This window comes from Anomaloglossus baeobatrachus, chromosome 6 (assembly GCF_048569485.1).
Source record: "Anomaloglossus baeobatrachus isolate aAnoBae1 chromosome 6, aAnoBae1.hap1, whole genome shotgun sequence".
In the NCBI taxonomy this organism is placed as follows: domain Eukaryota; kingdom Metazoa; phylum Chordata; class Amphibia; order Anura; family Aromobatidae; genus Anomaloglossus; species Anomaloglossus baeobatrachus.
The window spans coordinates 428,715,526-428,738,996 of record NC_134358.1 but is presented as its reverse complement, the minus strand read 5'-3'; the positions used below and the strand labels follow the sequence as shown (position 1 = coordinate 428,738,996).

Genomic DNA, 23,471 nt, shown 5'->3' with positions numbered 1-23,471 from the left:
ATCACTACCTCTAATATAAAGCAATATAAACATGTGATTTTCACTTACCTTATTATATTATGGTAAGTCCTAAGGACTTTAGAATCCAAAAAGGAAATTCACATCTTGGTGGCCATCATATGTTTGCCATCCTTTTAACCCCGGTTCATATTTTCCGCTAGCTTGAAGACCCAGATGTGAGTTCTGGCTGTTTTGTAGTCTCCTGATAATAATTGAGAAAATTGGTTGTTTAGAAACATAGGCATTGCTCTGGATACAGTAATTACTTAATGTACATCATTTACTGGATTCCTACTTGCTGTGAGACCTCAGGCTTATTTAGTTTATTGCTTTTTTTTATACATTTTATGGTTTAGTGTCTATTTCCTTTTTGCTGTATTTCTTAGATATATTTACTTGCAAACAGGTGAATTAGTCTATGTATGAATGACTAATTTGTTCACTGATCATTGTTTACATGCCTTTGTATACCATATACTTTTTCCCAAAAGTTAGCTTTCAGGACTTAAAGGAAACATGTCACCAGATTTGTCCCATATAATCTGCAGCCACGACCAGTAAGACCCTATATACAGATTTCTATCATACTGTATATAAGTGCCCAAGCTGCTCTACATACCACAAAAAATACCTTTTATTATACTTCTCTGTGGGGCAATCCGGTCCTATGGGTGTCTCTTGTTTTGATCTGATGCCTCCTCTCTCTTGTGATCACTGTTCTCCTTCCCTGATCCATGTGAGTGCTGTGTCCTACGTCATCCACACTGTATCCTTCATTGCACTCCTGCACATGTTCACTTCTCTCTGCCCTGCTGTGGGCAGAGCCAAGAACAGTAATGCACATGCGCGGGTAAAGGTCACGCATGCACATTACAATACCTTGATCCACTGTGTGGATGATGTAGGACGTGTCATCCACATGAAGCAGGGAAAGAGGACAGCGAACGGAAGAAGAGAGAAGGTGCTGGATCAAGATCAGAGACGACCATCAGTCCTGACCACCCGCTGGTGAGTATAATAAAATGTCTTTTTTATGGTATACATATCGGCTTGGATACATATATACAGGATTCTAGAATACTGTGTGTAAGAGCTTACTGATGGTGGCTGCAGTTTATATGGGATAAATCTGATGACAGGTACCCTTTAAATGGTTTTATCAGGTGTAGAATGGCTTGAGTTTACACTTCCATAACCTCTGTTAGAATTTGTCATATAAGTCTAGGACGATCAATTAACAAATTGTCTTGTAGTTTTTCCTTTGTTTGTGGGAATGGAACTGTTTTCTAATAGACTAAATACAGAGTGTATAGAGGAGAACAGCAAAACATCGGTCATGGTTTATTTGACTTAAATCTTATACAAAAGCTGTCAATCTCTATCGTCTTCAAGATAAATTTAAACAATGTAATTATATTAACAGCTTGGTATATTAATAGATGTACATTATTGTTGCTATATTAATTATTGTAGTATGATATTTTTAACTATATAAATGAGTTATCAATTTAGTTTAGTTAGTAATTAATATTATTTTAGTAAAGTCACCATATATGTGGACTTTTTTTAAATATTGGCTATTGCAGAGCTTATAAGTTTAATGATTGGTTGTAATCTTTGTAAAAATCTTCTCCTTTCAGCCCACATTTATGCTAAGATATGTTACTGCTGAATAAGTCTTTGCTTAAAACTAAATTTGAAGAATATGTTATTATGGGTTTTCATCACTGCTGTGGATAATAGGTACCATATATGCCATAACAAAGAGCAGAAATTATATATTGTTGTAACATAATAGTTTGAAAATATTTGATTAAAATATTATTTTGGCTGCATATGGTGCACTTATAATAAAAACTGAATGTTTTCTGGAAAATATAGTGTCTGAATAACCTTAAAGTCATATGCTGTGGCTCCTAATTGAGATTATAACTGATAAAGACTTAGGAAAATAAACTGGGTCAGGTTTTGTTTGTGCAATGTTGCTTTTTCTACCAAAAACCATAAGCTTTTTTTTATTTTTAACATACCCATAGTTTATTTTATGTACCATAGTTTCCGTTTTATAAGACGTACCCCAAATTTAAAGGTAAAAAAGGTAAAAATTAAAAACGGGTCTGTCTTATACTCCGGTGGTGTCTTACTGAAGGGGGGGCGGCAGCAGTGATGGAGCGGGATCACGAGAGGCAGGGGCAGTGCTCGCGCAGGGGGATACTGTACTGCAGGGGCTACGGTGGGGGCTTTGCTGGCTGCGATGAGGGCTGTGCTGGCTGCGGTGGGGACTGTGCTGACTGCAGACTCCATGCTGGCTGTGTGAAGCAGGGCGGTGTGGCGGGTGTCACAGATGCTCTGCTGGGGCTGCGGGCTTCAAAGAAATGGAGTCCGGAATCAGCGTGTATGCATATTGAGATCTCAGCTCAATCACAAGCTGAGATCTTATCTGTGCACACACCACCTCCGGGTGCCATTTTCCTTAAGTCCGCTGCTGGGAGATCAGTGGGCCGGAGGTGGCGCGTGCGCAGATGAGATCTTGAGCCAATAGCTCTATCTGCGCACGCGCCAACTCTGGGTGCCATTATTTGAAACCTGCACCGCCGACAGAGCATCTCACCCGCCACACCGCCCTGCTCTACACAGCCTCCGTTGCAGCCAGCACAGCCCCCCCAAATTTTTGGTAGGAAAAGTGCATCTTATAATCTGAAAAATATGTTGTTTTCCAGGAGCAGCTCAGTACTTCTGGTCAGTGTGTCGACTCAGTGTCTGACCACTTGTGTGGAGGGTGAACTGTTCTTAAATAGGCCAGACATATGGTTCATTTGTTTGTTAAACCAAGAAAAGTTATCCATTGTCTCATTGAAGAATGATTGGAGCCCTATTGTCTATAAATGTGGATTGTCTTTTAAACGTGTATTACCTCAGTCCTTCTGATTACATAGTTCAGAGGATTGAAGTTGCAACCAATGAGAGATCAGCCATCTCCACCAATCCTGTAAGAGAACTGAATGGTAAAAAAAAATCACCTTCTTCCGTCACCAAAGCTATGTTGTACATCAACTCAGCTGAGGAGAACTCAGGTTGGAACATCTTTAGTCACCTGGCTACATATCTTTCTGTGTTCGGTCAGCTTCCTAAGCTTGCCGTTATTTCCTCTCAGTGGGTGCCCGCCAAAAGTGGGGTGTTATTGGTGGGGTTCACATGATAGACTTCAACAAAATGGCTATGGTGGCCTATCTGCACAAGCGCCGCCTCTGTGGCCATTTTATGGAAGTCAATCAATAGCGCCTGCCACTGCGACACCCTCGAGCCTGCAGTATTGCTGACCCTCCTGAGTCGCGACACCCCCTGTTCGGAGCTTGCAGTATCGCCGACCCTTCCTCCTGTGACCTTCCTGAGCCGTCCACCCCCTGGTGAATATTATAAGACGCATCTTCATTTTATCATTAAAAATAGTTTTTTCCTATTTTCCTTCTCTAAATTTGGGGGGCGTCTTATAATCTGGTGCATCTTATAAAACGAAAAATACCGTAGTTAAAGAGATTAATTGTTTTGCGGATCAGTAAGGCACAATCAACTGATTATGGGGGATGACTGGAGTTGAAGATCAGTGATCTCATTCCTATCCTAAAGCAATCAATTTTGTTGTCAATGAAACGCCATTAAATCAATTTTATATGAGCACAGAATTTAGATAAATTAAAAAAATTAGTCTTTGTTAGAACAAGTGATAGTCTATATTAATTATTTCCTGTCTTCGCTAGACATTTTTCTCTCTCGCTCTCTCTCTCTCTCTCCTCTATACATAATACAATTGTGGGGTCCTAATGGGTTGTCATGTCAGCCATAAAAAAAGCTTTTACAAAATATAAAACAAGTTTGAATGTTTTTTTAATTTAGAAATATAAAAAAAAGGTTTTCCAATGCAGAATTTAAGAAATAAATAAAAAACATTTCTTATTTCCCAGTCCACAAAACAACAATCTTTGAAAGTTAAAAAAAGGAATTATCCCTATTGTAATAGCTGTAAACAAAAAAAAAATGAAACTCCGAAAATAGCAATTTTGGGCAAGGCACTTTCCCTAAGAATAATAATGATAATAATCAAGACACTGCTTGTAACCCAAATGGTAAATAAAACTACAGCTAACCACACAAAAAAACAAACCCTCTCAAAGCATAATCGGCCGAAAAATATAAAAAAAGGTGCAGGTCTCAGAAGGTGGCAATTCAGAACACTTTTTTATTAAAGTTCAAAATTTTGTGCAACTCCTTAAGTATTTATAAAACTATACAGGTTCAGTGTCACCATGATCATTTTGATCTTAATGATCGTATTGCGAGATCAATTAGTGCACACAAATAAATCAAATTGTATTGACATTATCACCCCATTTTGAATTACTTTCTTATTTTTTCATTACAGCATATGGTAATGTGAATGGTATATTTCAAGACTACAGTATTTTGAACATTTGAAAAATAAACAGAATACCTAGTTTAAGACTGGAGTCATCAAGTCCACAGAACGCGAGTGGGTCAAGTGCACATCCTTACCATTACTCTGGGCTTCTATTTACAGAGGTTACAAGTGTGTTCTTGTGCCTCGGTTTGGCCGGTATGAACCTGTATACCATTTGTTTAAACTGTTTTCCTACATTAGCACTTTCATTAAAAACTTACATCATGCATTATAGTTTCTTTCTACAATGGGTCCTCTTGGTAGATAGATGCCTTGAGACACTTTACGTTCAGTGTAATTTGTCAATGATCTTATAATTAGTAAACACTTATGTGAAGACTAAAAGTCATGTTTTATGACACTATTGTCTGAATGACCTGAAAATGGACAATATTTCCTTTACTGTAGTTTTGACTTTTTCATCTCTTTTCGATCAAGATTGATGCCGTTTTTTTCTGTGCATTTCTTATTTTATATCCTTGGACTGAATCTCATAGGAATTGATGTATATTTATTTGTTCTTAGACTCTTGACATAGTGAAATAGAGCACTTTATGTCAACCGATAAATCTATTGACTTGTACAAAGCATGGCTAATCATTGAAAATCAATAAAAGTAACAAACATGCCTTCATGAATAATGATAGTGGTCATTGCCCTCATGACAAACCAATGTATTTGTTACCAGCATACCATTCCAAAAGCAGCAATGTCAATTCTATGGTCTCTAAAAGCTTATAAGGCTATGTGCGCATGCTGCTATTTTTGTGTGTTTTTTTGGGTGCAGTTTTGGTCTCAAAACTGCATGAATTTCCTTCCCCAGCAAAGTCTGTTATTTTATTATTGCTGTCCACACATTGCAGGGTTTTGTGGCTGCGTCTTTGTGGTGACCAGAAAGATGCAGCATGTCAATTCTTTTTGCGTTTTTCACTACGTTTTTAACCCATTGAATGAAATAAACAAAAATGCAGCAAAAAAACCCGCATCAAAACACAAAAAAACGCACAAAAATGCATGCTTTTTTATGCATTTTTCCTGTGGGTGCGTTTTTGTGCATTTTTTTGGGGCCAAAAATGCTGCATCTTTCTGGTCAGAAAAAGATGCAGCATGCGGAAATAGCCTAAGTATTACAGCCTCATTCAGTGAAGAGCAGACGCCTGTGGATCCAGAGGCAGAAGCTAAATCTGGTCACATAATAAACATCATATGTAATGACAAGTGATAGCCACGTGTGACAGAATAAAAAATTGTTACCGTCACTAAACATTAATTATTTTGTAGGTTTTTATTTTGATTTGCCAGTTATTTAACCCTTTGCATTGCAATCGGGAAGTTCACAGTGACGATTTGTAAAAGAACTTGAAAAATAATCAATATTCTGCTGACTTAAAAAAATCATATCTCTAATCAATATCCTTACAGAAATGAATGCGGATAAATAGTGATAGGCGAAGTTGCAGTTATCCGGGTCAGCAGGACTAACCGGACTCTGGCCCAGAAAACAAATCGTCTCTGGCCCGGAATTCATCCTGGGTATCTGGCCAAATGCTGGACCCCATATAAGTCTAGGGGGACCAGAATCCAGCGCTTAAAGATGGTGGTAGAAGGGATACGGGTATTGGAGAAAGCACGCTATATTACTGAGTCTCTAGCATGACTGTAACTACTTTCGGGCCACTCACTCTTCTTCCGGGGTCACTAATTATTGCTTATGCATATTCACTGCTTTCCCCGCCCACTGCCAGTTTTGGCGTCTGTGATTGGTTGCAGTCAAACGTGCCCCCAGCCTGTGTGACAGTGTCTGACTGCTTGCGATCACAGACTCTGTCTGTGGGTGACTATCGTAGTATAAAAATAAATAAATAAAAAAATTAGCATAGGGTTTCCCTGTATTTTGATACCCAGTACAGATAAAGCATACAACTACAGGCTGCAGCCAGCAGCCATGTGCTTATCTTGGCTGTGCATAAAAGTTCGCTTGCGGCTTTTTAAAAATTATTATTTAAATAAATAATTAAGAATACAGGCATACGGTCCCCCCCAATTTTGATACCCAGCTATGATATAGCTGGGGCTGGTATTCTCAGGCTGGGGAGACCCATGCTTATTGGGCTTCCCCAGCCTAAAAATAGAAGCCTGCAGACACCCAGGATTGTCACATCAATTAGATGTGATACTCCAGTAACTTTATCCAGCTCTTCCAGATTGTCCTGCACATACATATTGCTAATGCTTTCATTACAGTATACTATACAGAGTGTAGTGAGGGTCAATGAATCTTACTTCACCAAAATTCTTCTGATACATTTTGACCCTTTCACTGCCAGTATCAGTACCCAGGAACGGCATTGGTCCAGAAGATCACTATGGTTTTTTCCTTAAATCACCCTAAGTTTAAGTAGAGAACAACCCCTTTATTAACACTAGAACTACTGAGGTAGTCATTTTGACTACTTTGCACTATGTATTTCTATATAGGTGTCACGAGTCCAGTAGTTCTAGTGTTAAAAAAAGCAACTATAGATAAGATTTTCAAGATTTATTGTCCATTTAATGAGTGATTACAGGTCATTTATGCTTTTGATTTTTTACTTACTGGTGGGATTGGGCCATTTATGCTTTGATTGTACCCACTCAATGATAATATCTATGTTCATTTTTCTTATCTTTATGAAACAAATAGTCACTGGCAGTTAAGATATTTTTTGCAGATGCTAATGGATTTTATTGTGCGTTTACCTCAAATAAAATATGTATGATCTCTATAATTAGCAGAATCGGTTTGTGTTTCACCAGGTAGAGAGATGATGTGGGGAGATGATTGCATTTCTATGTGATATACAGAGTCCTTTAATTGCTTTCAGGTTTAAGAAAAACATGGGGAGGAAACTGGATCTTTCTGGGCTGACTGAAGATGAAGCTGAACATGTCCTTCAGGTTGTCCAGCGAGATTTCAGCCTCAGGAAGAAAGAAGAAGAAAGGTTAAGGTAGGACATTATTCCTGATGTGGAAAGGGTGGTGAAGCATGCAGCACACTGTATATATAAGATCTATGCAGACATTTCATCTACTGCTATACTGCTGGATCCCACATATTCAGCATCATTATTCTGACACTAACTGGACAACGGTTTTGCAGCAGTAGTGTCACTTCATATTGTATCATTTCTGACAGGTTTGTATTACGTATCACTATTTTGTTTTTCCACATAACAGTTCATCATTTCACTTAAAGGTACATTCTTGCTTTATGGAATTGGTATAGTTAATTAGGCAGTATGAAAATACGCAACTTTGCAATTGACTTGCTTTTGCTATCTGTTGTCATTCTCCCACGATGAGAGCCTTTATCTCACATAAGGTACAGCTTGTTGCCAAGGATGTCAACTAAAATAGCCTGGCCAAGTATGCACACTGACTACATTCCAGGCTGAGAACTTAACTCCTGAGATACCAGACACCTCTCTCCAGCCAATTGATTTCTATATAGTAATTAGAAAGCTTCTCACCTTCCACTCTGTTAATTGTTGTCCATGCTCCTGTTATCAGTTCTAAAAAAATCACAAACCCCTTGTACAGTTCTGTTCATTACTCACTTGAACACTGGGCTTGTTCAAAGGTTCTCTTATCTCTTAATACTAATATAGTGATAACAGTGTAGACTTCAGAACAAACACTGGAAGAGTTAATGTGTCACAGTAGAGATCGAGTAGTACAACCCAGATGAAAAATTATGAAACTGTCTAACAGAAAAAACAGTGTTTGTTAATCATAGCACCAATCCTAGAGCAGTTTTCATTCTGTATTTTGCATTTGAATACGGAAAACTGCTCTGAGATTGGTAGCTATGGCTATCAAAGGCAAAAATTTTGATGTAAATGTTGAATAGCATACACTGACACTTCTGAATAAACTTCAGATATGATACACTGCAACTGCTGCATACCTCACATACGATACAGTGAGACTGCTGTATATAAATAATATAGGTTACACTGAGACTGCTGTATATACATCACATAGGATATACTGGGACTGCAATATAAACATCACATAAAATACACTGAAACGTTTGTATATACTTCACATAGAAAGCACTGAGTCTGATGTATTTACATCACATAGGACACATTGCAACTGCTGTGTACATCACATAGGATACACTTAGACTTATGTATATACAGTGACAAGCAAAAGGGTAACAATGGTTTGAACATCAAGCTCTATATCTCACGATGCACTACATCTTTGAGCTTGAGACTACCTTCATTTCATGCACAATCATCTTGGCAAACTCATGCATAAATTTGACTTGCAACTATTTAGCATATGATTAATTATAAAGGTTCTTGTCATCTCAGAGCTTTGTTACTGTTTGATTCCTGGTGTTTAAAAAAATCTTTTTTTCTTCCTGTAAATAACAAATTACAACCTGCTCTAACATTCCCTAATACCTTAGCATGTCATTAGGTTGATTCCCAAGTGAAAAATGGTTGGATTTGAGTAGCAGCCATGAAGATTTCCAAAGAAAAGAGAAACTACATCATCCAGCTCATCGATAGCGGTCTTTCGGCCAAGAAAATTGCCAAACTGCATCATGTGAGTGCCATGTCAGTTGGAGGAATATGAAATGAAGTCTATCCATTCAAAAGCCAAGAGGTGGACGTCCAGACAAAATATAGGAGTTAACAAATTGGCCCATCACAAAGTCAGTTCTGGCAGGACAAACAACCCAGTGAAGTCGGGTTGTATGCCTTGTAATAGTGAGATCACAAACGTCCATGTAAGCACCGTTTATAGCACATTACACAAGTCAGGAAAGATGAAGATACCTCGACTTCTATATCATCATAGGGAGCGTCCGCTCGAGTTTGCAAAAAAGTTTGAAAATTAGACAGTAGAAAATTGGATACAGGTAATTTGGAGCAATGAGACGAAAGTCAATAGAGCAGGCTCTGATGGGTGCAAATGGGCCTGAAAGAAACAAGGGAAAAATGGGCTAAAGGATCAAGAAATATCACTGTCAGGTTTGGTTTGGATGAAGCCTAAAGATATGGGGTTGTTTCACTGCCAATGGCATTGGATGCTTGATCAGGATCGATGGTGGTCTCAATGCTGAACTATAAGTGTGTATCCTCAAGACAAGTTACACATGACTATTATGGGTATGAAAAAAGCGTCATTGTGTTCCACCAGGACAGCAACCTAAAGCAACCTAAAGCATACGTCGAGACCGGAGAAGAAATGATTCAATGACAATGAAGTATAGGTGCTGGATTGACTCCCACAGTCCCTACACCTTAACCCAATTGAACACTTGTGGGTAGTGTTGAAGAAGAAAAATTTGTGTACATACCCAAGTGAGTCAATCAATATGCACCAACATTGGGAATGTGTAGAAGAGACCTGGGATCAGATTTTGGTTGAGACAAGTTTCAATCTGATCAAGAGCATGCCCAGACGCATTCAGGAAGGTATGAAAGCCAAAAGTGGATTTACAAAATAGTAACAAAATAATAAAAATGTAAATTTAGATTTTAGGAGCAAAACAGTAACAATGCAGTGACAGGACAAGAATCAGCATAACTAATCATATGTTTAATAGTTGCAAGTCAAATTCATGTATGAGATAGCCAGGATGCTTGCCTATAAAATGAAGGTAGTCTCACACTCAAAGCTGTAGTGGATGATGAGATATGGAGCCTGAAAGTCAAAAGTTCAAAACATTGTTACCCTTTTGCTTATCAGTGTATCTATCTATAGAGCACAATAATTGCTTCCTGCCCATGAAACAATTGTTTTCCGGGGTATAGTCTTGCAGGAAAAAATGTAAATTATCCCTAAAAATACCCATGAATGCTGCATGTTTGCATTGCTGAAAAATGTGAGACATGAACCATATGGACCTTTGCCGCAGTAACCACGGTGATAAAGACTACATCAGGTTATGGCTATTCGTGCTAAGAGAAGGAAATATTTATACTGGAGACGTTTTTTGCTATGTGAGACTTAAGGGCACAGTTTGATATTTGTGACTTTTCAATGTATGTCATCAGTTCAGTTTCATGTTACATTTTGTTCTTAATTGAACTTTCACTTTACGGCTATGATTCCAACTTTTATATAGCCCACATGAAAAACTAGTTTTGACATGAATGCAATGTGACATTAAAGTCATTGATGTAAAAATATTATTATTTCAAAACAACGCTGTAAGAATGAATTGGGATAATCACATTAGATTTGTTAAAATAAGAGTTACATACTGAATGGGGTGGGGGTGGGGGTAAAAAAGTTAGGATTATTATATGGATACTTCCCTATTTTTAGAATGCAGGCTTAAATTTACATAGTATGTTTGAGAATGTTATAGTAAAATATTTAGAAACATTATGAATATTTATCCTTTTGCAATTAGCCGTATATAATGATGTCCTGCAGTTCTGTGATTCTGAGGCCAAATCTGACTTCCAACAATACCAGTGTGTTCTTATGATGTCTGCATTGTGTCCTCCAGTTTTATTGCACGTTACAAAACAGTCTGGTATATACCGTACATGTGTGAGTTTAAAATAGGTAAATTAAATAGTGAGGAATTTTGTTGATGATTTCACACTGTGCATTACAAAGAATAAATTATTGCTGAATTATGTACAAGAAATTGACATATTGTTGATTTCCAAATCCTCACCACCATGGTAATTTCACGTAGAATATATTTAAACTGTTTTACACTGTAGATTTATCCATGTTCAAAGTTCTTGTAGAAAATTTATAGAAAATATGCATGCATCTGTTGTATATCCAACACATAGGATACACTGAAACTGTTGTATATACATGTTGTACGATACACTGAGATGGCTCTGTAAACATCACATAGGATACACTGAGACTGCAGTATATACATCATGTAGGATACACTCAGACCTCTGTATACATCACATAGGAAACACTGCAACTGCTGTATACACAACATAGAATACACTCAGACTGCTGAATAAATGCATCCTGCATTTACTATAAAGTGTCACTCTAGCAGCTGTGAATCCACTGTGCATGGACCGGGCTTACCCTGACTAAGTGCCTACTGGGTTTTTCACCAAAGCCTCTGATGATGAGGATGAGGTTGGGCTGAGCTGCCGGAAGACATCAGCTTCCACTCCAGGGAAGTTTCCGGTACTGCAGCAGCTGACCCAAAGTCCAGGCATACAGGTACAGAAGGTAGGGAGGACTGAGCAGATACAGGAGACAGGCAGGTTAGATTCAGGAGAAAGGCAAGACTGGCAGGTCTGAACCAGAGCAATCAGACAGGAGACGGAATCAGAAACTGACAGAATGACAGGACGGGATGCAGACTATACTACAAACTAGAACAGGAGCCCTAAGAATGTAATTGCTCAGGCACCTCTGTAGGCTGGGGAACACAAAAAAGTGCATGCCCTTTAAGGGGTTGGTAGACATTGCCAGAAGACCTGCACTATGTGTGCAGGACCTGGAGCATGGGAACCGCAGAGGAAGCAGGGTAGCAAGCTGTATGGCTGCAGCGGTGAGTACGTCGGTGTCCCTGCTGAGGAGGGGAGGTGCGACAGTGCAGGGATGCTGGAATTACATAAAGATAGCAAAAGATAAATTTGATTTTGGCTTTGTACCAGTTTTGGGCATGGTATGACAGTATGTCAGTGAGGTATAATTAGAAATATTCAGCACATTTAATTATTAGAGTATATTCACAAGTTCCAGATTTTTTGCATATATTTCTGAGACTTGTCCATCCAGCGTTTGAAGACATCCACGTGGTGCACGCTGCAAATGCATCCCCATAAAGGCAGAACAGGTTATTTAGTCACAGATATTTTTACAATGAATCTTGTCTTGTGTGGACAAAGGGATAATTCACATGATAATATAGCGGACACATTTTCTATATGATGGCTGTAAATTATGGATCAATTGTACGTCTCAAGCTCCATAAGCATATATGAGGCATATACGTAAAGCTCAGGTCATGAGACCCACAATAGTGTTAAGATTTGCACCCGTAATATAGATGCTATTCAGTCCTGTGAATTAACCATATTACTTTGCTGCAAGATTGAATAAGATCTGAAATTATTTGATGAAATGACAATATTTCTAGTACTATAAACATAGAAAATAATTTAATTTGTACTGTAAAAAGATGAGATAGAAGATTTTTATGTGGCATCCTGAAGTGATGAGTGCGTTGCTTGGTTGGGGGGATGCTGAGCCAAATATGACAGTATCATATGTCCATGAGTCACATACTAAAGAGACCAAAAAACAGCTTTTGTTTTTGTAACCTTTTATCAAAACAGATAATTAGTCTACCATTTTCCAGCAATTCAGTAAATGCACAAAATCTCCTAGCAAAAGATCTAGCCAGAACCCTTCATTGCTCAAAAAATGATTTGTTTTGACGAAGAACTGACTTGTAACCAATATTAAAGATTTAGCGAGCATTAGTCAGTTTGTTTTCTCAAGTGTGAATAAATTGCTGAAATTGTATTAGTGCCAAGAAATGTATTAAAACCACAGGCATTTTAGTGTAATAAACAAAATTCAAAATGATTTTGGAGACAAAGTGGTCATTTGGTCTGTTTCTAGACATCTGAATACATGCAAGAATTACCAGAGGTGGTTTTGTTACCAGTTATGTGAAAATATATCTCAGTTCATTTCTCTAAAGCAAAACCTAGAATGGGCACCAATATAATCTCACAATATTTTTAAATGTATAATAATTTAGTTTTTAATTTAATCAATATTTGTATAGGGAGCTCTGTGGTTTTTTTTATTAGATAAATGATATAACCTTCATTACCAAAGGAGCTCACAGCACAGGCTGTCATATTATATGGCACAGGGTACAGTATTTACAATTGTTTATTCTGCCTTTCTACCCAGTAAATTCTTCTCTTTTCTCTGCACTATGTAGAAACAGGAAGCCTACTGTACCTGTATGAATCAGTCTCCCCTGCCAGAAACTTTTGCAGTGATTTATGATTCATGCAGGAAAAAAGACTTCCTGTTTTTACATATGGTATAGAAGGATACAGCTAGTCAGTTTTTATTCATGTGATGTCATAGACCTAACGGTAAAAATAATTAACTGGGTAGAAAGGTAAAATGAGAAATTGTAAGTACACATTCCTATATAATAAGATGACTTAAATATATTAAGAAGATAAAAACTATGATAGAAGTTCTTTTTTTAATATTAAAGTGTACCTGTCAGAAACGTCTACCCCCAAAACCATTTCTATGTCTATCCAGCCCATGCTCCAGCAGCAAGAAATTTTCTTTTGCAAATTTTGTTTACAAGTGGCAGCAAGTACTCTGGGGCATGAAAAGAAAATGTGCTTCCATCTCCACAGCCTCACGCTGCATTCCCTGTCTAGCACTACCCTTCTTTGGTTAATTGTCTGGTTGTTTGGCCATGTACCACAGTCAACAATATGTTAGTCAACCAAAGGAAATTGGTCCTAGGCTGGGGGAGTACAGCATGAGTGTTACGGTTGCTGTGGCTCTGGAGACTATGTCCGGATTTCTTGCTACTGCACATGTGCAAGCGCTGGAGACTAAGTCCTATCTTGGAGCCATTGCACATGTGCGGGTGACATCATCGCTGACACGAGGTCACATGTCTCTGACACCTTCTAAGCTGATTGGCCACTGGTCATGTGCTTGTGACACGTGGTCACATGTCTCTGACACCTTCTATGCCGATTGGTCGCTGGTCATGTGCTTGTGACGCTTTGCTCGGTGATAGGCCAGCGTGACGTCATTGCTGTCATTCTGGCAGCGGATTGGCTCTGGTGTCCTCCATCTTGGATGAGGCACAGAGTCTATATAAGACCCTGACGCACGCCGCCCGGCGCTCAGTCCTCTTGGTTCATGCATGAGGGTAGACGCCCTGTGCACGTCCCTCTAGGCATCTCTCTGTCTATGTTAGGTGAGCGCTACCGGCAGGGTAGCGTTCTTATACCTTACAGCTTTGGCTGCAGTCCGTATCCTTACCTCTTAGTGGAGTGGACAAAGGCAGGTGCCTGAGGCACATGGTCCGGCTGGACCTTGTGATTCTACTCGTAGGTGGACGTTGCCGCTAGGGTAACGTTCCTTATACTGCGTCTGGCAGTTGCTCGTATCCTCGCACACTAGGGGAGCGAACAGAGGTAGGAGCTTTGTGCGGCTTATGCTGCTGTCCGTCTCTTTTGCACCACTAGAAGAGCGGACCTAGGCAGGTGCCATATCTAGTGGTTCGTGTCCTCGCCCACTAGTGGAGCGAACGCAGGTAGGAGCTTTGTGCGGCTTACGCTGCTGTCCGTCTCTTTTGCACCACTAGAAGAGCGGACCTAGGTAGGTGCCATATCTAAACAATACATAACTCACAAAAAGAGCCATTAAATATAAGCACCAAGCCTACCAAAGTAGGGCAGGGAGGGTGCCAGCACTACTCATGATGAGGATTAACAACAAGAGGACAAGAGTAAAGTGCAAAATATACGTAATTTTTATTGAATACACAACAAGAAAATATATAATTAAAATGGTACACTACCAGAAGATCTTAGGGATACAAACACATTAGACCCAGATAAGTTCATAATAGCCCATCCAATTGATCAGAGGTTGAATTGTAAACATCTATGTTAAATGGCGGCTACTGAACTGAGAGGGTCCAAAATGAATAGTGTAGATAAGTCAAGAAGGGGCTGCTTTTAAAGTTGTGATACACAAGTCAAATCAAACCCTGATTCCCCACCATGTATTGGTAGGAAATCATGGTGATCATGCTGGAAGCACCGTGGGGAGGTAGATATTTGTACTTAACCAATAGGAATAGCATTAAATAAACATACAACACGAGTGTGCAGGGTAAGGGAATTCTCTTACCTAAAGTGCTGAAGTGCAATTTAAGTAGGTACGATTTGACCAGCAAGGAATAAAGCAGTCCCAATAAAAGTAAAGAGGTCTCCCTATAGATGGCCAAAGGTCTCCATCCAGGTGCCATATCTAGTGGTTCGTGTCCTTGCACACTAGTGGAGCGAACGCAGGTAGGAGCTTTGTGCGGCTTACGCTGCTGTCCGTCTCCTGGCATCACTAGAGGAACGGACCTAGGTAGGTGCCATTTCAGACTCACTGCTTTTGTCTCTGTGATCTTTAACAGAGACCATTCCACACACCATCCAAGTAAGGGAGGAATTGCTTTATTTTCTAATTATATTCCTCTGTGAGTTTAACAGAGGTATTGCACTCTGCACTTGTGCTATTATTTTTTACAGTGGCACACTTATATACCCCTTATCCTCTGCCATAGTCTGCAGCAGAGTCTTTGCACGGTGGACCCTGACTGTCTGATATTCCTTTAGGTTTTATTATCAGACAGCCCCCCGTAACAATGAGGCTGAGGAGCTGGAAGTGCATTGTCATTCTCTAGTGAACATATAGCAGTGACGTTTGCAGTTCTATATTTAGTTGTAAATATCTGTCATTGTTTCTCATTGTAAAAAAAGACAAAGTAAATTATGCAGTAAACCCTTTTTGTAGGATTCCTCTGTATGGGAAAATGTGATATAGCACTCACATTCCAACAGAGCTGAGAAAAAGGCATGCTATTACGGTAAATACCAGGAAGACATATGCCAGAAGGATATTCTGTTGACATAAGTTCTACTCAGTATATGCTACGGATACATTAAATTTTTATGCCTGGTGCAGTTACACACAGAACAAGATATAAAATATAACTGGAATTTTTGTTTCAATAGTCAGGTATAGACAATGTAAAAATATTTTGCATAGTGCATATATTTGCAAATATTTTACATAGCATGTCAAATTAAAAACATATAGTATATATCTATATGTTGTTTATATCCACAGAATGTAAAATCATTCACGTAAATACTATCAAGAAAGTAGAATTTCATGACATTGCTGCACCAGATCTGTAGGGCCCGAGCAGGGGCATACGTAGAAATCATCCTCAGAAAGAAAACCCCTTCACAACCAGCAACAGCCAAACAATAAAGGCTCCATCATGGCCCTTCAAATATTATAATGCCCGCCATAGCCCATCCGTAAAGTATATTGGCCTCCACATAGCCCTCCAAGTATTATAATGGCCTAAAAAATACCCTTCCATATAGTATGATTGGCTTCCGTATAATATTATGCACCCTTATAGTCATCCATATAATATAATGCACCCCCATAGTCCTCAATATAGTTTAATGTAACAGTCATAGTCTTCCATATATTATAATGCATCCCCATAGTCTTTCATATAGTGGAATACACCCCCATAGTCCTCCATATAGTATAATGCACCCCATAGTACTCCATATATTATAATTCAACCCTATAGTTCTCCAAATAATATAATGGACCACCATAGTACTCCATATATTATAATGCACACCCTATAGTGATCCATATATTATAATGCACCTCCAAAGTCCTACATATGTTATAATGCACCCCATATTCCTCCAAGTAGTTTAATGTACACTCATAGTCCTCCATTTATTATAATGCACCGCATAGACCTCTATATATTATAATGTGTACCCCAAAGTCCTCCACCAGTGTGCTCACTGACTTAATGCTCACCTTTCTTCTTTCCCCCCCTGCTTCAGTCTCTTTGGTGAGTGGTCTGCAGCTCTGTACATCTCAGCACAGCAGGTGCGCCGCAGTAGTGATATCATTGCACCCACTGCACTGAGATGTCAGAGCCCAGACACAGCGGTAGAATGATGAAAGAGAGAGTGGAGCGCTCATTCTTTCATCATTTCTTTCAACTGTACAGTTGAAAGTGCAATGCCAGTCAGGAGGTGTGGGTGCCACTAATCACGGGCCCAATAGTGGCCACGTGGTCTCTTGCAATTGGTGGTACTCCACTGGACCTCAGATAATATGGTAGATCACTATAGGGTTCTGGATAGTTTAATAGCCAGTATGATGTTGGCTTTCATTTAATTTACATTTACAGTATACAGCCTTTGTCTTCAATTTATACCCAATTAGATGTAACCACTCACATAAGGAAAATGTCTAGAGACAAAGTGACAGCAGACTCTATCAGAAATGGGATGTTTGCTAAGTAGCATCTGCAGTAAACTGAGATTTTCAGATTATACATTGGGCTCATTAAAAAGGTTTATCAATGTTTTCATCGATAATACTCATGAGGACAAAAAAACCTGTGTATGCTAATACCCAGAAATCCAAAAATCAATACACTGCAGGCTCCTCTGCCGCCAAATTAATTACATAATCCTAGCACAATTCATAACTATGTCAGCCTGTGGAAGAGGGTTAAAAGGATTAGAGATGCTGGAAATCATACATGTACTCTAAGCATTCTTCTCTACAAGGATACAGTTCATTGTGTATCTGTCTGAGATTATTGGATGCCATCAGCACCCACTATACAACTATTTGAACCAAGTGTATATGTCAGCTGCACAGTGCATTGCAGAGAAACCTTTTCTTTCAGGGGATGTAGGTCAGTAAGCATAGTTATGTCCGCCATTGTTGCTGCAGAGTCTGAGATCCTGCGCTCTTTATATGGGCTCGTCATGTTGGACAATCTCTACTTGTGAGAAAGGTTCCTTAACAATAAGCTGATCAACCCTAGGAATCAGTTCTAGTCTGTATGGAAAACTTGTTTTTAAGTATTCATTTTCTTTATAGTGTCATCTGAGGAAAGATTATAAATTACACAGTGACTTGAAACTGGACAGGAAAAGTGACTTGGGTAAAATGTCTTTGTAAGCACCCTTCACTCTACCCAAGAGATGAGGAGGACCCATAACAAGGGAGTCCTATATGTTAATTCTTAATTTACTAAAAAGAGTATAAAAATTAATATGAAATCTAGACAAAACTTTTAACTTTTGCCACTGGTGGACACTGGTGAAAGAAGAGGGCCCCTGTACAAGAACAATATATGGACATTCTACAACCCAATAGCTCATTATAATTCAGAATTCCATCTGCTTTGTATGTGGAAATGGACCCCCTTTCCTTTAGGCCATGTTTTGCTGCACAGAGTGCATCTATGATATGTCCACCCCTGGCCCTGGCCTTCACTATCTTACAAAAAACAGCATAATGATGCTAAGTAATTCTTTATGAACACCTTAAGCTGCATTTACAGTAGCTGATAAACTGCCAGATTCTAAGGCTAACAACTAGAGATGAGAGAACCTGAAAAGTAAGGTTCGGTGTTCATACCAAACATGGACTTTACCAAAAAATCAGTGTTTGACTTAGGAGTTAGGGGGCTTTACGTATGTTGAACACTCGAGTGAGCATCGCTGTGCTCAGGTACACTTGATGCTTGGCCCAGTGCGAGACGCTTGGAGTGTTTGACTGTCTCGCATTGGGGGTAATTACAGCGTTATCGGATGTAGTGTGCATCAAACCCAAAAACATGGAAAAATCCAGTTTCCCCCAGAAATTATATTTTTTTGGCTGGCTGCATGTGGGCGGAGACCTGAACTGCCCAATTAGTGACTTCCATTGGGGTCCAGAATCGATCTTTATATAAAGTCTGGCCTATGGCTGTCAAACCGAGTTTCAACGGGTCCGTTCATCTCTACTAACGATCCTTCATTCATCGTAATTGTGTAATGTGAATGGATTGATCAACTGAATGAGGTGTCCAAAAACGCTCGTTCATTGTGCATAAAATTGTTTAGATAAGCAAAATAAAAGTCCCACTTAATTTTCAGCAATTGTGTAATGTAAATGGAGATTGTTCACTCCTTCAACAATTTCATCGGCAAAAAGGAGGAGGGAAAAATTAAAGTCCTAAATAGGGTTGATCGTGTTTCAGTAGCAGTTGGAGCAATGTCTAAGCTAATTCCACTAACCTCGAGTTTTGCTTTTTGTTGTTTGGTATTCGTGTTATCATCCATACTGACTGACGTGTTATTTTACAAACCGTATGCAATGTGTTTTCAAGATGTATGTTGAATACATTCCTGATGTTTCAATGAAAATTAACATACCTCCCAACCGTCCCGGATTCTGCGGGACTTGCACGATTTATCAGGGCTGTCCCGCACTCCCGGGGCTCACAGCTGATGTCCCGGCTCCTCCCCTCAGTGGAGTGAATAAATTAAATTAAAATCGGCTCTGGATTTTCGGGGCGGACGGGACTCGAACTCATGGAGCTGTGAATCATTGTTTCAAAGGCAGCAGCTTTACCACTGAGCTACTGCCTCTATTGAAACTAATAGGAAGATTTTGTTATCTTGACCTATATACTGCAGGTCAGACACCAGAAGCAGGTTATTCAGCTGCAAAGATGGATGGAGGGATGAATGGAGGGATAGAGGGAGGGATAGAGGGAGGGATGGATGGATGATAGAGGGATGAATGGAGGGATACAGGGAGGGATGAATGGAGGGATAGAGGCAGGGATGGATGGATGATAGAGGGATGAATGGAGGGATAGAGGGAGGGATGAATGGAGGGATAGAGGCAGGGATAGATGGATGATAGAGGGATGAATGGAGGGATGAATGGAGGGATAGAGGGAGGGATGGATGGATGATAGAGGGATGAATGGAGGGATAGAAGGATGGAGGGATAGAGGGATGAATGGAGGGATAGAGGGAGGGATGAATGGAGGGATAGAGGGATGAATGGAGGGATAGAGGCAGGGATGGATGGATGATAGAGGGATGAATTGAGGGATGAATGGAGGGATAGAGGGAGGGATGGATGGATGGATGGATGATAGAGGGATGAATGGAGGGATGAATGGAGGGATAGAAGGAGGGATGAATGGAGGGATAGAGGGATGAAAGGAGGGATAGAGGGAGGGATGAATGGATGATAGAGGGATGAATGGAGGGATAGAGGGAGGGAGGGATGGATGATAGAGGGATGAATGGAGGGATGAATGGAGGGATAGAAGGAGGGATGAATGGAGGGATAGAGGGATGTATGGAGGGATAGAGGGAGGGATGAATGGAGGGATAGAGGGATGAATGGAGGGATAGAGGCAGGGATGGATGGATGATAGAGGGATGAATTGAGGGATGAATGGAGGGATAGAGGGAGGAATGGATGGATGATAGAGGGATGAATGGAGGGATGAATAGAGGGATAGAAGGAGGGATGAATGGAGGGATAGAGGGATGAAAGAAGGGATAGAGGGAGGGATGGATGGATGATAGAGGGATGAATGGAGGGATAGAAGGATGGAGGGATAGAGGGATGAATGGAGGGATAGAGGGAGGGATGAATGGAGGGATAGAGGGATGAATGGAGGGATAGAGGCAGGGATGGATGGATGATAGAGGGATGAATTGAGGGATGAATGGAGGGATAGAGGGAGGGATGGATGGATGATAGAGGGATGAATGGAGGGATAGAAGGAGGGATGAATGGAGGGATAGAGGGATGAAAGGAGGGATAGAGGGATGAAAGGAGGGATAGAGGGAGGGATGAATGGATGATAGAGGGATGAATGAAGGGATGAATGGAGGGATAGAGGGAGGGATGAATGGATGATAGAGGGATGAATGGAGGGATAGAGGGAGGGATGGATGATAGAGGGATGAATGGAGGGATGAATGGAGGGATAGAGGGATGAAAGGAGGGATAGAGGGAGGGATGGATGATAGAGGGATGAATGGAGGGATGAATGGAGGGATAGAGGGAGGGATGGATGCATGGATGATAGAGGGATGAATGGAGGGATAGAGGGATGGATGGATGGATGATAGAGGGATGAATGGAGGGATAGAGGGAGGGATAGAGGGAGGGATGGATGGATGATAGAGGGATGAATGGAGGGATAGAGGGAGGGATGAATGGAGGGATAGAGGGATGGATGGATGATAGAGGGATGAATGGAGGGATGAATGAAGGGATAGAGGGAGGGATGGATGGATGAATGGAGGGGTGAATGGAGGGATAGAGGGAGGGATAGAGGGATGAATGGAGGGATGAATGGAGGGATGAATGGAGAGATAGAGGGAGGGATAGAGGGAGGGATGGATGATAGTGGGATGGATGGATGATAGCGGGATGGATGATAGAGGGATATATAGATACACGACAGATAATAGATAGATAGAGATAGAATCATAGATAGATAGAGGGATAGAATCATAGATAGCTAGATAGATAGATAGATAGAGAGATAGAATCATAGATATATAGATAGATAGATAGAATCATAGATAGATAGATAGAGGGATAGAGATAGATAGATAGATAGATAGATAGATAAATACTGTATCTCAATGTTGGTGAAAGAGTCAGATTCATTTGTTCCCATAAAACTACTATAAAGAAATGAGGAAAAAAATACAAATACAATTTTTTTTTTTTTTTTATCTTCACCATAATAATAATAATAATAATAATCTTTATTTCTATAGCGCCAACATATTCCGCAGCGCTTTACAATTCAGGAGGAACATATACATATCATATACATAAACATATACAAACAAGTAACAATTATAGAGGCTACAATATTTAAAAGGAAAAATGGCAACCCTGCTCGTGAGAGCTTACAATCTACAATGAGATGGGGGGAGGGGCAAGGTACAAGTGTTTATTTAAAATGACAATCCAGCCAGCTCATGGGGGATAGATGATGGCTTCCTGGACCAGTTGGCAAGAGCACCACCTTGGATTCAAACCAGCAACGTTCAAAACTTGTGTCCAGCAACCTCCTGGCTTTCCTAGCTGCTCTAGCTGTTGAGCCACTAGGATTGATGATGTCAGAGGGAGGATTTCACATAAATTAACCTACAATGCAGCCTCTTACACAGCAGATTACATAGGACACAGCTACATTGTACAGAGCAGCATCTCTATCTCCTGTATTCTGGAGGGAGAGGAAAAGAGGATTTTTTTTTCTTCTAATAAAGTTACTAAAAATAATAAAAAAAAATAGAATAATGTAATTTTATTGCACTTTTTTATAAAATAATAAACATCACAAATCAGCAAATAACATGGACATATTTGGTGTCCTTGTAATCGTAATCACCTGAACAACACAGCGATCAGGTTATTTATGGGGATTGGTAAATGGCGGGAAAAAAAAGGCGCAATTTATTATTTTTCTTTATTAAAACCCATAAAAAATGTAATAAAAATGGATCACTGAGGCAGTGTTCACACATAGCGTAAATGCGGCATTTTTTCTGCAGGTGTCCGCGCCACGAGTGCAATAACAATGTTCTCTGATTATTGCGTGTTTGCGGTATTTTTTATGCATTGTTCCCCTTATTTGATACATGTTTGTTGCTGATGTGAATCCTGAAGCTTATGAAGAAAGAAACCCCAAATCCGCACAGTTCAGCGGCGTCTTTCCACGCACCAGGAGCGGAGATTTCAGGACGTCTCATCCACTTTGCTTGGACAATTAGTCCATATTCACATGTAGTGTAAATGCTGCATTTTTTTCTGCTGTTTCTTTGCACATTTATTCTGCTGTGTTTAATTGTCCAAGTAAAGTGGATGTGATTCCATGAAAAGACGCCGCTGAATTATGCGGTTTTCGGGGGGGGGTTTCTCTGGAGGTTTCTATGTGGAGCTTAAAAAATGCAGGAAAAAGCTTCTCTGTACGATAAAAACACTTAAAAACGCAGATTCACATCTGAACCAAAAAAACAGAGAAGATTGTTATTGTGTAGTTTGGTGCAGAAACAAAAAGAAACAGAATTTATGCAACGTGTGAACACGGATTGATAGGCACAAATAAGCAACATGTCATATAGTGACACATAGAAATATAAAAAAATTCTGACTGCTATAAATATGAATGAACAGTCCGGGGCATCTGCTGAATGACCCTTACTGCTAAATGGGTGTGGCTAGGGGTGTGGCTAGGGGCGTGGCCAAAATTTGCCGCGGCGTGCTACGCGCGCCGCATACTTTGTCCCTCTTTCCTTTCTTGAAAAGTTGGGAGGTATGAAATTAATAATTTTTTTTTGGGTAAAATAAAAGTAAA

The 23,471-nt window shown here is 39.8% G+C and overlaps 1 protein-coding gene across 3 annotated transcripts in view; it reads left to right on the top strand.

Moving 5' to 3' along the window:
• MYRIP (myosin VIIA and Rab interacting protein) overlaps positions 1-23,471 on the top strand; it is an 812,272-nt gene that overhangs the window by 103,253 nt on the left and 685,548 nt on the right. For all 3 annotated transcript variants that reach the window (XM_075315190.1, XM_075315188.1, XM_075315189.1), the window contains exon 2: positions 7,321-7,443. In XM_075315190.1, coding sequence (XP_075171305.1) covers positions 7,334-7,443 — 110 coding nt within the window. In that variant the 5' untranslated portion in view covers positions 7,321-7,333. The remainder of the gene's footprint in view (positions 1-7,320; positions 7,444-23,471) is intronic.